General features: G+C 40.0%; 1 protein-coding gene across 1 annotated transcript in view; it reads right to left on the bottom strand.

The window, feature by feature from the left end:
* cfap74 (cilia and flagella associated protein 74) overlaps positions 1-16,703 on the bottom strand; it is a 46,725-nt gene that overhangs the window by 14,772 nt on the left and 15,250 nt on the right. The window contains exons 16-22 of the mRNA XM_084553589.1: positions 15,934-16,119; positions 15,455-15,578; positions 13,989-14,104; positions 12,133-12,255; positions 11,678-11,799; positions 5,857-5,985; positions 511-598 (exon numbers count right to left, since the gene is read on the bottom strand). Of these exons, the coding sequence (XP_084409715.1) occupies positions 511-598; positions 5,857-5,985; positions 11,678-11,799; positions 12,133-12,255; positions 13,989-14,104; positions 15,455-15,578; positions 15,934-16,119 (888 nt within the window). The remainder of the gene's footprint in view (positions 1-510; positions 599-5,856; positions 5,986-11,677; positions 11,800-12,132; positions 12,256-13,988; positions 14,105-15,454; positions 15,579-15,933; positions 16,120-16,703) is intronic.

The following is a 16,703-nucleotide window of genomic DNA, read 5'->3' as shown; positions in this document are numbered from 1 at the left end:
GTAAATGGGATATTGGAGCACTTGCTATGCTGTGAGTTACGGCAGATACCACATTACAGTCTGATAGTCACCGATTATGTTACGTACTGTACTACATGAAATTTAATATAAATATTAAACCAATACATCAATCAATCAATCAATCTATTGGTCATACATAATACTGTATGTACATAATATGGTAGGGGCCTCTGTGATTAAATAAGGGAATACATCCAGTACAGTTGAGTCTTGCTTTTTAAGCTAGTGGAGACATTTTCAGTCAAACAACATAGGATAACCTTTATGCTTGGCTTATTAGCGCCCATGGAGTCACTGGTGCTCGGGGGTAGAAGATAATTTTAGCTTGTTACCAGCAAAATAGGTTACAACCTTCAGTGGCTTTGCTTCTGTTTGGGATAAAGTAGGACACATGCACTGCATGGCATGGCAGTGTTTTCAGATTCATAGGGGTATTTACTGTAAGGCAGACATGACATGTATGTGTACAGCCTGTAATTTGATACAAACCTGGCCTGCTACTTGCACTGTCATTGGAACCTCCAGGACTCCTGTATCGCTGTCAAAAAACGCCTTTGCATCTTTAGATAGGGAATGTCTGCAAGGAGGCAAAAAGAAGATACAGTGTGAGACTGCACACTTTTAAGCACTCCCATAAAAAATGTATCATTTTCATGAGCAGCAAAGACACCAATTAGTGGAAAACAAACACATAACTGTTACAATGATTTTACAATTTTTTTCAGTACATCACGTATTCAACAGTCAAAAGCCACGAGCCACTGTCAAGCTTTTCAAAGAAACATCAAGATTCAGACCCTGAAGACCCATTACTTTACTTTAACCCACAACAGTAGGATCGGCTCGCCAGGGAAAGCAGCAGAGAGATGTGGAGCGCGCCTCCACACTACTGTAGGTTGTAGCCATGGTGATGGGAGACGTAAGTATGATTCAAAGAGGACCAGTAGTCATGCACAGGCTTATGTAAAACTCCAGTCCCTCAACATTCCCCCAGTGTCAAGCGCTGCTCTCGTGATCACATGCAAACTGAATAAATGTATATTCATTTTCATATAAACAATGGTCAAATGTCAAATGCCGTTTCTGGATTAAACCACCTCTCACTTCCTCTCTCGTTCTCCCAACATCCTTCTCTTTTTTCCTCCTCCTAGTCATCGCGTTTCTCTCCTATTAACTGTCTTCTCTGTCTTCCCCTCTTTGCGCTCTTAATGCTGGTTGACAGCTTGAGAGCTAATGCTGTAAATGTCTGGTTTTAAGGCTCTCCAGATGTCAGTGTGTTTTTTTTTTTGTTTTTTTTCAAACTGCAGGTTTGAGAACAGGGTTGTGTTTCATATTTCCCAGACCTCAGTGGACCCTGCACGTAACTGCTGTAAACATGCTGCTCAACTACTGTACAACACCCTTTATCTGTCAAAATTCAGTCTCCACATTTACCATGTCACTTTTTCCCCTCCATAGATAGACCAATGAGAGCAGAGGGTGTATTTAAGGAAGCACTCTTGTTCTGCCTGCTAATAGAATCTCTGCTGGAGAGTCACTCTTGAATTAGCTTGGCAGGGCAGAGTGGAAAAGCCTGGTGGGGCGTCGCCAGGCCCATATGCTCGGGACAATTTTGTGGATGGATGAGGTTTCAGATTTGTGAGCGTCCTGCACAGATTTACTTGTGTGCTCTTCCTCTCTGTAGCCAGATCATCCACAGTCCAAAAGTAATTCTCACCCATAGGAGTTAATGGCACATCTGAGACAGTTAGAGGACACAGTGAAACTGATACAGTAGTTGTTGTAACTTTGTGGTCCAGCAATATGTTTCTCACCTAGAGCTACTAAAACAACTGAGCAGAACTCAATCTATGACACTCTTTTAAGTCATATGCATGTCTTTCCCTATAAAACCTGAACAATCCAAACTGTGGTAATCTTGATGAATGCCAATAATCCATGATAGCAAGGCCCAAACAATTTAAAAGACATATTTTCCTGGCTTATAGTTTCAGGATAGTGCTTCAGTTTCCTGATGGAAGCAAAAATAATGTATCTGAAATATATACAGTATATTCCTCTTCAGTATGGACTCTTGCTTGGTTCACTCTTCACCATTAAAAAAGTGATTATGAAAAGGATTACAAAACGGATTAAGAGGCTTAGATTTTTTCTCTGTTGGAAAATAGATGAAAAATAGAGTAAATGAAAGAGAAAGGAATCTTAAAAAATTGTGAACCAAACAAAGGTTTCTTTTAGTTTTGTTTTCTTGCATGTCGTTACGTCGTTGACGTTTTTGACGTGAGCAGCGTCCTAGCAGTTAATGTACTGTAATGAGCGGTTCAGCGTAATCTGTCGTAAATCATCCTCGTAATCTCCCATTTATCAGCCGGAACTACCAAGGCTGGACCCATCGCCTGCTCTTCAGAGATTACACCTAAAACCTCTCACTCACACAGTTTCTAATGATCCTGGCATCCAGTTTACGCAGCAAAAATAAGGACACCAATTTTCCTCTGTCTTTCATGTGTCAGATCTAATCTCTGGATAGCCTAACAATTATAGCCCAACAGAAAACTTGTACCACCAGAGCCACTACTCGGCAGAAGTTGCACAGAGTTGCTTTAAATCAGGATATTTCTTCAATCATTCTCAGCAATTAACAATGTTCTACCACTGCTTCTATGTCAACAAAAAAAGAACTAAATAACCAAATAACCCAATCCAAAACACCAATAGTTACACAATATCATATGAATGACAGAAAACAAAACGACAATACAGCCTAATACTCTTGTCTGTCACTATCTGAATTGAAATGAGCAGTAGTCCTATTCAAAGGGATCACAAACATATGAACCGTTTCTCTGATATTGTAGAGAGGGGATTATGTAGTGCATGAAACAATGGTGTGGATATGTAAGGGAAAAAGTGTGGGCTGGATGGTGACAAATAAAGGTGGAGGAAGACAGGCAGAGAGGGATGAAGCAAGGGAAAGACGCTGAACGATGTGGGCAGGTTGAGCGCAATCCTTCAGAGCAGGAAGCAACAATGTGCTCACTATCTCCCAAAAGCCTGAGGAGGAAAGGCAAGACGCAAACACCTGTGTAAAAAATGAAAGCTATGAGTCATTTGAGAATCCAGATTTAACAGCATACGAGTGTGTGCGTGGACAAGGCAGTGAGTGAAAGCAGTGCTGCTAATGAGGATTTGGAAATCCAATCATAGGCTCTGGCCAGAAGAACTGGCAGTGCCAATTTAAATGACACACCACCACTGGATGGAACAAAAAGAAAACCTACCAGAAATCAACAGACTGGAAGGCAAGATCCAACCATGACAGATATGACACATACAGGGACATAGCTCACTGACAGGCTGGAAACATAACCTGTGAATTTCTAGTGTGGGTGGAGGACACTCTCTGTCCTAAGGCATCTTAGTGGATAATTCTGGTCTTATTTTTAAAGCTTTAGCCATTATTTAGATATTAGATATTATTCAGATAACACTGCACTCACCTTACCCCAGTGCATGGTGGTTTAACAGTGCTGTCATCAAATTGAATCATTTGTTTTTCTTAAAGATGATCTTTTAAAGACACTTCAATGCCGTTTTGAATGTGTTTCCAACCAAAGACAGCAACAGGAATCAGATTGTATATTTGCAATTCTAGGATGTGAAGCAAAACTAAAATAAACTGTCATCAGCTACAATTGTTTTAAGGTAATGACTACATTAATGGTTTACTTTTTTTTATTCTGCATCTGATTGAATATTAGCTTTTAGTTGGTAAAACCTTAGTTATAAGCCATGCACAAATAACTAAATATAGTTTTAGTCCTGCCATCCCATACATCTGATAGTCTACTGTGAAAAAGAAAAATGCTGAAGTTTAGGAATATTCCAATCATTCTCACTTTGTGTTGTGTGGTTTTGCCCAAGCTAAAAAAAAGAAAAAAAGAAATCACTGCAGTTGTATGTGTTGGATGTTTTCTTATTTATTTTCTGTGAAATTATCAGATTCCTTTTTTTATTTTAAATATCTACCCCTATGAAACTGCTTTGTGGGACAGACCCATCACATGCGACAAATAATTTCAAGAAAAAGAAAAATGCTCCCTCCAAAATAAAAATAAGCTGCGTCCAACCGAATAATTAAGTGAAATGGAACAGCACTTCCAAGTGGTCAGGTGATTGTCAGACTTATTTTAGGGGTGTTGCTCTGTTCCCATATCTCAGTAGTTACTTTGTTCTCTGTTAAGTGATGGCCATATCTACAAAATAAGATCCAAGTTGTAATAAACTGGAATAATAATTCAAGAATAACAGTGTTGCCAGGGAGCGCACAGGGAACTGGGTCTGGTGTGTCAGGTTATGTAAGCAAAATCAGGGCCAGCATTCAAGCAGTGGTGGAGGGTGGATGCATAGAAGGATGAGAGGAGTTTGATTATAACAGAGACAGGCAGAGTTAGCGATAGAGAGAATGTGAAGGAGCACAAAGACCGAGGACTGTAGTGCGTGAGAGAGAGAGAGAGAGAGAAACCCAAAGAAAAAAAGTGTAGATAAGCACTGAGGTGAGAGGCCAAGAAAAAGAGAAGTATGTGTGAGAGAGTGGGAGAGGGACGGAGAGAAAAAGTGTGATACAGAGGGAGTATAGAGGGGGTGGAAGCTGTAGTTAGTGCTTAGTGTTAGTGCTTGTGAACGATGCACCATCTCAGCAGCAGCACGAGTAAAGCTGTACTCTAATCCTCGCATTAAAACCTCTGCTGATTCACTAAGGCAGATTACTGACATTTTCCCATTCGCCTCTCCTGTCCTGCTGCTGTACAGTGACCGGTGCATGCCCCTGATGTTCGTCATGTGAGAAGAAAATGTCATGTTTTTAAACCAATATTTTCTCAATACACAAAGCTGCTGAAAGGGCAAAAAAGGGAGGGTGGGCAGAAGGACACTAGCACCCACGCTGAGTTTCTACATACTGAACGCCTCTCATATTTGCTCTGTCCGCTCTCCTGCCATTCAGACCACAGTTCAACCCTGCCTCTCCGTCTAAATATAGGTCTCACTTTGTTATTGAGAGAATTACCATGTCCTTCAAAATCATTAGGCGCCATTATCAGACAACTTTGTGCCGCTGTGCTCAGAGAGCAGGTGTGTTGAAGCAACTCTTCTATACCTGCTGGTTGATGTCTGACTTTTGTAACTCTGCAAGACTCCACAGCTTGCTTTCATCAAAAATGGAAGCTGTAATACACACAACATAATACTGAAATACTACAAAATTAGACAGGTCGTCACTAACCTCTAGTTAGTCAGTTACCATTGAATATGAAGACTGTCAGTGCCATTTCAAACTCATTTTATAATCTTATTTTTATATCTTTGGTTCCCTATTATTAGTGGTTTACAGAGTTTTGAACACTGTGTTTATTTATGTAGCTGTTGAGACTTGGAAGAACGCTGACTTCCTGTCAAGAAAAAAAACAAGTTGTGAACGACAGCCAGATTATCCAAACCACTTTATTCGAAGAGGAAAAACGTTACAGGGTCCCAGTGCTGGCCATATCAAAAGAACTAAGGCTAAAGATGTTCACCAACGGCTTGACAGGGCCAACAACGGCCAACAACCTGTAACTGCGTGCAAAAGGCCCTAAATAGATTGTATAGTTTTTGTTGTCCAAGCAGTGTGTCCTTTTTTGAAGAAGGAGGAGAGAGGAGGTCTCCTTTGCAGTGAAACAGTTTGCACTTTCATAGAAGGTTGACAGAATTTTAACAAGCTTATTTCGAAAATAAGATTATCACTGCTCCAGTGATTCCATTATCATTGTATCCTCTGTGTGTGTCCTTCCTTACCTCGGCATGAACTTCAGTTGGGCGTTAAAGCTTGACTGGGCCTGGATGAAGCCGGCCTTTGGTAGGATCTCCATGTGTTTCCTCATTTCCGGGCAAACCTCAAAGGTCAGTTTCAAAGCTGTGCTGGCTCTGTCATGCAAGAGGGGTAGTCTCATTAGCATAATGCTAACACACCAAATGCATTCATATAATAATCTGGTAATGACAATCTATACAGCCATAAATAATGCACAGGTAGCAACATGCAGGGAAGGTACACAGGAAAACTGTTAAGACAAACAGACCACAGCTCCACCTGACCGGGAGCATATCTGGTGTGAAAGCTGCAGATGCAGTATATGGACATGCACTGCCCTGATCCCAGAAACTCACTTGCCTTATGCTTACTTGTTTATGTGGAAGGCACACTTCTTGCTGTATTGCAATCAAGTCTGACATAAATCCCAAACCAACCTGTCAAGGCAGACAGCCTCACAACTTGCGTCAGATTCTGTCAGATATTCCTAGCTGCTCAGAAAGGAAAGACTGGCTATCTCTCGATATTGAATTGAACAGAAATCATCTGCTGCAATATGTTTGGCAGGGTCAGTTAGAATGAGAATTCTTTGAAATATGTCTATCATATGTTTTACCTACACAGATAAATTAGTTTGGGGTTCCATACATTGACATACATTACTTCACTTCACATTTTTATTACGTAGAATATACAAATGTAACAGCAGGTAGTTTACCTGAGGGACGTCACAGGACAGATGAAAGACTTTTATATAAGTGACACCTTCAGAAAACTGAGATGTACCCCAAGTCCATATCATTTAAATGACCCAATTTCCAAGAGCTCCAACAGATGGTTATGCCTGTGGCTACAAGCCTCAGTTATAGCTGAGGCTTGTGATATAAATGGCTCTTCACCTTGGGAATTCTGCAACACATCCCACCACAGCCCACACCTTCAAAAACCAATGACAGAACAAACAAGATGAAAAAAAATGTTTGCTGGAGGTGATATATACAGTGGTAACAGTTTGTTGTATCTGCTTTCATCTTCAAAGATACACAAAGGTGAGTTATAAGTGAGCTATGGCCAAACAGGCTGAGAGACCCTCCATTTTTTTTTTTTTTTGAGTCCCCTCTAAAATGAAATGACCCACTTTGTACAAAGAGGTTCACCAGATGGTTGTTTCCTTGAGGCAAGGACTCACAGGGACACTTGGGGGATATTAACTCCCTATCTTTATTCCAGCTTAATAACAACCTTCAAATCACTCTCTGAAGAATATTCATGGACCCATAATCACTTAGGGGCTATTAGCCTTTTTAATTAACAGGGGCATAATGCTGTAATTTTTAGGGGGAGACTGTGACCAGTTTATTTCTTAAGCAATTTATAATGTTAATTTAGGGAAACAGTTTCTTAAAGATGTAAAACATATAATGGAAATACTGTCACATTGTACCGTGATGTTTTAGACAATAGTGTTGTCAAAGCAAAGTCCATAATTAAATGATTTTCTAATTTTTGTGTTAAAGCTCTTGACTGGCCTTCACAGAGCACCATCAAACTGAGACACATAACTAATCTTGTCATTCCTTCGGACATACAAAATGTCATCCATGCTTTATCTCTTCTGGGTTTGACCTTATTCTGGAAATCTACATAGGCTGCAAGTAATACAAAATGCTGCGGCCAGGATTTTAATACTAATATAGAGAGGGAATCACATTGCTTGCTGCCCTTCACTCACCTGTGAGTTTCAGAATTGTCAGAGGATTGTATTGCTTGTTTTTCAAGCCTTGAATGATCAGGCCCCTGTGTACATCGCAGATTGATTAAGTTCCTATGTACCCGATCGTTGCCAAAGACCCTCCAGCAGGGTCCTACTAATGGTTCTAAAATCTCGACTGGTAGTCAACTGAGAGCCTCCCCTTTGCACCCAGATTACAAAGTTTTATGGTAAATCCTCTGAGAAGAGTGGAGGCTGTTGTACCTACAGATCAATGCTTGTGTTTTTTAACTGGGTCAGATACTTGGGTGTCTACTTTACTTTGATCGTGTAGATTAGCTCTGAAAGAGCCTACGTGTAGAAATTTATGGTACAAGCAATGAGGCTGCAGATAACAACCAACAGAATGGGAAAGGACTGTACAGGGTTTTGTTTGTCTGTTCTGGGCTGCTGCAGAAAGGAAGAGGACCTGCTCTTTATGTACATATGAAGAGCTCATTCTAAGCTAATGGAAACATAACCATTCACGGTTAAAGGTTACGGTAGAGAAACAATTATTGGGATTACTCCATTCCATTGTAAATGTCCTTGGATAATATACCTGAAGTTCCTCACAATGGCAGGCGAGCATCTTGCACAGCAGTTCTACCGTCATTGGTGTGTGGGTAAGCATGAGAAACATTGTCAAGCACTTTGAATTCTACTAACTTAGAAAAATGCCATTTAAGTGCAGACCACTTACTGGATAACCCAGAAACCGATAGACTGGTCCTTTAAAAAACATTAAAATCTATGCAGATAAACATGTCCTTGATCATTTATTTTCACTCTACTAGATTTCAGTTGCTGTCAGATTAAATAAATGTCTCTGGCACTTCTTGCAGTTGGATGTTATTTCCTTCCTGGACAGTTTGCTGTGCGTTTTGCTTCGGGTCATGCTACTTTCTCTCCCCATTATTCCAGTTTACCTCTACATTTTTTATTGCTAAAATAAATTCAAACAGCTAAAATAAAATCTTGAAAAAACAAAGACTATGGACACTATTTTTCAAATGGCTTCTTCTGGTGTTTGGAGATTTGTGCAATGAGTTCATGTCTCTATCAGCTATAATGTAACAAAAGGAGGCAGCATAAACAACCAGCACTTTTATTACCTCATTATTATGCAGAGCTCCTACAGGTTTTGGCAATTTAAAACGCAAAACTAATTCATATATATATATATATATATATATACTATATATATAGTATTTGCACTGTGACCCTTTGGGGGTTCTGTAGTGACAGTTCTGAGAAGTTGAACCTTTTGTCAGAGGAACATTCAAATCATAATAATGTTGGTGTTTTTTTTGTCAGGTCGTGTGAAGTTGGACATACGGAGCTGAATAACTGAGTGCCTGGAATCTGAGTGCTCACGGCTACAACAGTACCTCTTCCCTTTCTTAAAAGGGCCAGGTGTCTGCGCTTGCATACTCCACATGTACTCCAAAGCCCCATGGGATGCCAAACCTTCATGGCAAACGCTCTAGGCAACTGTCCGCATAATGCAGCACTGTCTGCTTTATACCACAAAATATATTTCAAAATAACCAGCTGGATGAACAGATTTTTCATTAACATCTATGCTTCTATTTTCCCCAAAGTAAATAAGAGGAATAAACTCTAACATCAACAACACATTCACATTCCTTAGACCAAACAAAACAGGCTGCACTGAGATGGTGTGCGGCAGGCACATTAGAAATATAACAAACAGAGAAAAATCAAGGACAGAAGGCTTTGTGAAAGAAAAGAGCAGGTTGTGTTTTTGTGGCTTGAGTCTGGGCAGGAATGCTCAACTCCCCAGCTGGTGCCAGTGGAGGAGGGTTTGAAAGTCCAGGCTTTGAAATTTAAAAAAAAAAGAAAACTCTGCCAACTGTGTTCAGAATATTCCAATCATTGGCTCATAAGCAAAAGTCAAGCACTGCACATTTTAAAGCCTCTTAAAAAATCTTTCAATTAGTAGGAGTGATATTTAAATGACTGGCTCACAGACAAGATAGACATATTCAATTGTGCTTTGTGCTGTTCCTTTAAAAAAACTGTCACAAACTAAGGAGGACTTGTGGGAGATCTACTATCTAGTCAAAGGAAAAAGTGACAAACTGTATGATGAAAGCAGCAACCCTCTTATTGTTTCTTCCAAAAGACTGCCTAGCTATTTTGTGTTGAAAGGATTGTCTTGGAGGCAGAGTGACATTCTGCATGTTTGGCGGTGCATTAGCATTTTTTTAGTTTAAAAGCTGTAGTTCACACTGACGCTGTCATCATCATGTTGTCACATGCGCTGGTGTGCCAGCGCACCAGATGGCACTTGTCATAAATCCCCCACCCACACATATGCACTCCCTCCCCCACATGTGACACAATGACTGGTAAGGTGATGGACCACACTTCTGCAAAGGTTACACCCCCTGATGTGTTTTTAACCTTGTGCGTGCATCATAATGTATCACATCTATAATCAAAATGGATTTACTTTCATTCTGAGCTACTGTATAGGTCAAAGAGGATTGTGGGGATATAAACTTACTGCTTAGTCCCATACATCATCCCTTGTTTAGGAAACCTTTATCAGCTAATACACCTCTATTTCTTATATCTCCACATTTGTTGAATATCTCAATATGCTGCTTGGCTCTCAGCAGACTTAGGCGGGGAGTTTTATGTTGGCCTGAAAACTAAGCGGGCCCTGTCAATTTTAAGGGATTTCTGTGAGCCGTCGTTCTGTGAAAATGCCTGTTTTGGCAGAGAGCGAGTATGTGAGGGGAGTTTTAGTATTGCATTCGGCAGATAAGCCAGCATGCTACATCAGCAGTCCATGCCACTTTCCAAACTCTATTTCAAGGATGTTTCTGAGCATGACAACAAATAAAATGAAAATATGACATGCACCGCTCATTTGAGCAGTCATCTCACTGGCCTGAAGGTTTTCTACAGCCTCTTATATAACAAAACATTATGATGTGATTCATTCCTCGAGTTTAAAATTAAATTACAGGTGAAGTAATTAATTGTAAAGACACAGTTGAAGTCTGACGTTTACATACACTTATGTTAATGTTATTAAAGAGTTTCTGTTAAACTACAGCTTTGGTGTGTTGGTTAGAACAATTACATTGTGTGCCTCAAGAGTGTCAGCGCTTCTGAAACTACCTCTTGATGCATTCTTCTGGACATGCATCTACCAGGTGTGCATTATACAGTTTTTACATTGACATTACAATAAATGCTTAGTGTACCCTGTGCTTGAGTGGCGCTAAGGGCAGGGACGCTTGGGTAAACAGCTATAACCTGTGATGGCAACCAATTTCTCCTCCGTCTTCAATATTAAATTTAGCCTGGAAGCCAGACGAACATCCCCACCCACAATTTTTTTGTGGCAGAAAGTTGATCTGGAACCCCTCTGTTGGGAACAGATTATGCTATGGCAAAAATCTTCGGGGCCCACATCATTTGGGCCGGCTTTACATTGTGACATGGTCAGAGAGCAATATAGAGTTGATTTTGGCTCTGATTGATTTTAGGACTCAGGCAGAGTTATTTCTTTTCTCTGTATCAGTTGAAACACGTCCCTTAATGAAATTCAAAAGTTACCAGACTCACATTCTGATATGAAATGAGTCTGGATACACCAGGCTAATTTAAAAAGATGACTTCTACAAAAATGAATCCCCATACAATTCTCATGATTGGAGAATTCAAGTATAGAGACCAAAATCTTTTTTTGTACCAGGCTGTAAACATGATTGTTTTTGTTTTACACTGAGGTTGACGAGGATTGACTTATTGGAGTGAGCCCCAAGTGGACATTTGAGGAACTGTAGGCTTTGGTCACTTTTCAGGCCCAGGAGTTGTCGCTTAGTAAAAACACCATACATCCTAAACCGACATCAGACCCACAGTTCTGTTGCAATGACATTTATCCTGCAGTCCAGCATTATTACAACTCACCCACTTCAGCAGAGCAGGACTCATAAATACAAACAAGCACCACAGTGCAGCAGCTGAAATATATGACAAAGCTGTCAGACACCTCAGGTTCTGGGACCAACCTGCTTTGGACCGTGATGCTGTCCTGATAAAGGCGATCAAACATGCAGATCTTCAGGTCAATGCTGGGCTGAACTATCCATACTGGGACGCTGACTGCCATACCCCTCACCTGGACTGGTATCTGTTTGAACCAGTAGTACCATCAGTTACAAATACTGAACATAAAATTTGGTGTAAAAAAGTGTTTATTTTATTTTTCTCTTTAATGTCCTGCACTTTTTAATGTTTAAAATAAACAAACAAATGTTCTGATATAATTTAACATTTTAATTATTATTTTACATCACAATAACCTGCTGGTTTAACACTGGTACTCACTCTGTTTGTGTGTACCCACTGTAAACAGAACCATGATCAATATGTAGTCCTCTAAAAACTTCCTCCATAATGATAATTCCATTTATCTTGTCTTTTACAGTATGTCATTATAGATTATAAATGTGTTGTCTCTTACTGGTTTGCTGGTCATGTCGGAGAAGTTGATGTTGAAGTCCTGTTTAATCTCTCCTGGAATATTTGGAGCGAATATAATCTCCAATTTGATGCTTTCAAATGGTCCAATCTCTCCCTGTCTTATCTGAAAAAGGACAGGCAGACATTTCATTTTTAAATATAAAGATATAATATATAGAAAGGTTGCTCCTTCACAAACCATCAAGTTGGTGAGAGCAATAATAAAAACCCAAAGAGCAGAGCCTTTGATGCAGAATGTGGCTCGGTGTTATGAGACCACAGTAGTTTGATGGATAATCTGCCATTTAAGACAGCAGTCTTCAACCACACAATGTGAAAGTATCAGTCAAAATGACAACGTTTGAGCCGAAGGCATGCTGGCACAGGCAATACACACGCTCACAATAAACGCAGAGGGAGAGGTGATGCACCATTAGCCCCCCACCAGAGAGATGTAATGAACCCTGAACAACTCCAGAACTTCGCATGGGCCACAAGGCACTCATAGCATCACTGCTAAAAACAAAGCAGACAAGCAGGGACTATTGTCTGCCAGAAAATGTCATTTTGTCCTCTGAATCTTTCATAACCCTAATAGGAAGACAATTACTACTACTCCAGATGCTATACAAATGCAGCACATTTAATACACTTGGAGGAGTGGACTGCCACTTGTTTGTGGGTTAGGGTTAGGAGTTTGCTCAAAGCCCCTCAGCAATGGACAATGACCCTGCGGTCCCAAATTGGCCTCATTAACCCCAACTACAAGGCTCCCCTAAAAATGATGATTGCCTTATAATTGCACTTTTCAGAAGTGGAATTTCAAGTGACGCCTCTAGGAGAAACTGCGATCTGAACGCAGCACCTTTGACCCCTCAGCCATCCTGTCTGATCATGGATCGCAAGGTGAGTATGGTTAGTAAAAAAGGAATCACTTTCAGGCACTAAACAAAAAAATCAGTACTTAGCAATTTTTGAATGACCAAAACTGTATATAAAATGTAACCAGGTGTCCTGCAAAACACAAACAACACCAGGATAGTACGAGTCTGTAAGTTACAAATCAATAATGGAAAAACTAGCTAACCAACAAATCATCAGCATGGTTGTACTAGTATGTAACATGGAACTGTTTCAAACGTGGACAAATAGCGTGCTCTCAGCCACTTTGTCACAGGGAGCCTATGAGTCCTCTGGGCTGAGGGAAGTTGCCTTTTTCCAGCAGATCTTGCAGATACTTGATCGGTCTGGTATCTGGAGAAGCCAGTTCAACACCGTGGGCTTATATTCATATTTTTTGAGTTGTTCCTAAAAGCAGTTTTTGTGTCTGGGATGCTGCCAGAGGGGAGTATGGAGTGTTGTTGCTATGGAGTGGGGTTGCCAGGTCAGCAACTACGTTCAGGTGAATGGTATGTGTCTAATACCATTAACTGCAATTTTTCCAATAAAAGTAACTGCCATTCCAAGGGTTCACACACATATTTGAGGACATAACAACTGAGACCTAGAACTAAACCGAAATTGCATTTATTTTTCTTAAGAAATGTCCAGTCATTAAATGTAAACATTTTCATAATGTACTTCTCTGCACTAAAACAAAGGGAATCATTTGGAGTTGTTGTGATTTATAGGTAAATACGCTATGTTATTGGTCAAGCCCCCTTAACATCAAACTGGGCTGTATGTGGCCCCTGAACTAAAATGAGTTTGACACCACTGTTTTAGAGGGTAAAATAACTTTCGTAGAACTTAATTTGGACCCTGGTTCTTGCAGTGAAAAACTCAAAATGTCCCTTCTCCCTGGGAAAAGTCCCTACAGTGGAAATGCAAAATAAGTGTTTGAACAAGGACACTTACATTTCCCAGTCTTATGTCACTGAAGTCTGAGGGGGTCTGGTTAATCTGGGTGTCCACATCCAAGGACAAGGAAGCCTCAGGAAGAGCTTCTTGGTCTGTCGCTGAGGCCTCTGACACTGTCATAGACACAGACAATGATTATTTGGTCAACCTGTATGGAGAAGCTACAACACAGTGAAAACCCAGTGAACTCTAGATGAAAGAATAATATGATAGAATGTGATCTCATGCTGGCACAAAGGGAACGCTCAAAGAACGATCAGTGACAATCAGGAGCTTTCTTTGTTCTGGTAGTATGAATGTGAATTTATTGTAATTGTTGTGCAAATAAGAGAAAGGGATAGGCAACAGACCATTAAAATCCAGACAGTTAAGCCCTAAAAATGAAGTAACCCTCCTTCCCCTTTGCAACATGAATGGCAAACTTGTCCAACATCAGACAGCCTTTCCCAACAATAGTGAATAAAATAAAGCAAAAGAGACAGAGCCACTTCAACTAAGAATTTCCAAAGCCAGCAGAGAAGAGGTAAAAGACTGAACAGCTTATCAAAGCATCAGTGCCGGAAACTGCTGAGTGCAGCAATAAAGACTTCAGATCTGAGAGAGCATTAAAGAGAAGATGCCTCCTTGTCGCCATCTGTGAGAGCAAGGTGAACCCTCCGCATTCTGTCTGTGTTCCTCTATTTTTGTTCTTGCAAGGACTAAATGTCCTAAATGAATAGAAAGATGAGGGAACTCATCTACAATGAGGAGATTTTGTCAGACCATACTTCCTGTATTTCAGAGAGTGCTATAGATAACATTGTCTCAAATTAACAAATTATGCCCAAACACATCTAATCTTCACTATTTGCACGATTTTATTTAGGCACTGCAGTGTTTTGAGGTACAAGCTAATGCAAGAATGCTAATACGTTGCTGATGTTTGTCAGGTGTGGCAACTTTAATCACAGTCACCATCTTAGCTTAGCCTGTTAGCATGCAAAAATGTGTTAAACACTAAGAAGGCTGAAGCTAAGACTGATGAAAATATCAACGGTTTTGTAGTTTCTGTATTTAGTTTTCAACCTAAGCGTTAGACAAATTCAATATTGACCTGATGACACTAGAACACCAACGTGTTCATGACAGTGTATCCAAGATGTTGTAAATAAGTCAAGGGATCACTAAAGATGTCTTGACAATCCATATTGAGTTATTGAGATATTTCAATCTGATCCAAAATGGTGTATAGATGGACAGAAAGACAGTTATTGCTATCCATAGAGCCATTAAAAAGATTCTTTAAATATGATATGGAATAAGAACGTCATGGGTGCCACGTGTTGCAAAGTGAAATACAACACTCATAAAAAATTTGTCAATTAAGACAAGTTCGGCATTAAGGGCATACTTGTAGTTCAGGGTAAAAACTGCCAGTAGATAATTTTGTGCATGTAAATACACTGCATCTATAACAGCTTCACCTGGTTGCTCTTGCTGTGATGCCTCAGAGAGCTCCTGACTTTGTTGCTTTGGTTGGACTTTGCCAGTTTCTATGGATGCAGAGCTCTTCTGGTGGTCACATGCTGTGTTTTGACTGCTTGTCTCCTATCAGACAAACACACACACATATTAATTAGATTTTATACATAACAGTTCATGTGGACATATTTAGATTTGCATTTAAAAGCACCACTATGCAGATGCCTTTTTTTGAACAGTATTTCTTTCCATATTTATTCTAGTTTTCTTATTATTTAAGTTTTTTAATTTCTCATTACAGTCTCATTACATCTGTACATCTGTAGAAGGTTGTGCGGGAAGATGGAAACAGAATATATAATGTAAACGAAACAGTAAATGTAACTGTAAATAATATGAAACTTTAATTTTACAGTGATCAAATTTCTCCCTCAGGGTATCAAAGACAGAACAACTGTTGAGATCTAGATCGATAGCTGACCTGGCCTGTGTTGGCAGAGACCTGAGATGGCATCTGGACATGACTAGTTTCTGGACTGAGACATGTGGAGGTGTCCAGGCTGAAGAGGGTGGCCAGAGCACCCTTGTTGGTCAAGGTGATAGTCCGTGAAATAGTCTGGCCCACAACGTGTGAACCAAAGTCAATGAACTGGGCGTCAACCTCCAGCTAGAGGAATGATACATTGACATACATTAATTAGCATCAGCAGTGAAGAGCTGCCAGCTTGAAGTACATAGTTTTACATATATTAATACATACATGAATTGATTAAATAAAAAGGACCTTAATTAGACTGGATACCCAGTCTGTTACTGCTTTTCTGTGGCAGAAGGAAAAAGGTGCATGGTGATTGATTTCATTTTTATTCAATAATCACCCTACATGGCAAAAAATAACTAGAAGAAAAAAGCAAAGTAAATTCACACAGGTAGTCAGTTGTGATGTCTAATCATTTTCTATATGTTAATTATAGCGTAGCCACACTCAGTTCTTCAGAATATGAGTCTGGTAACATGCCATTGGGATTTACTTATGGGGCATGTTTCAACTGAGAACAAATGAGGCAACTCTGCAAGCAACTGGATAGTCCTACAACCAATCAGTGAAACAAATTCAATTCCACGGCACTGAGATGTATCACCACATAAAGCCCACCCAGATCTTTGTAGGAGCATAATCAGTTCCCAACGGAGTGGTTTACAAACCAACTATAACCATAACTTTTAGGCCTCAAAACTTTTGTGTGCAGA

This window comes from Chelon labrosus, assembly GCF_963514085.1.
Source record: "Chelon labrosus genome assembly, chromosome: 10".
Classification (NCBI taxonomy): Eukaryota; Metazoa; Chordata; class Actinopteri; order Mugiliformes; family Mugilidae; genus Chelon; species Chelon labrosus.
This window is presented reverse-complemented; position numbering and strand designations above follow the sequence as displayed.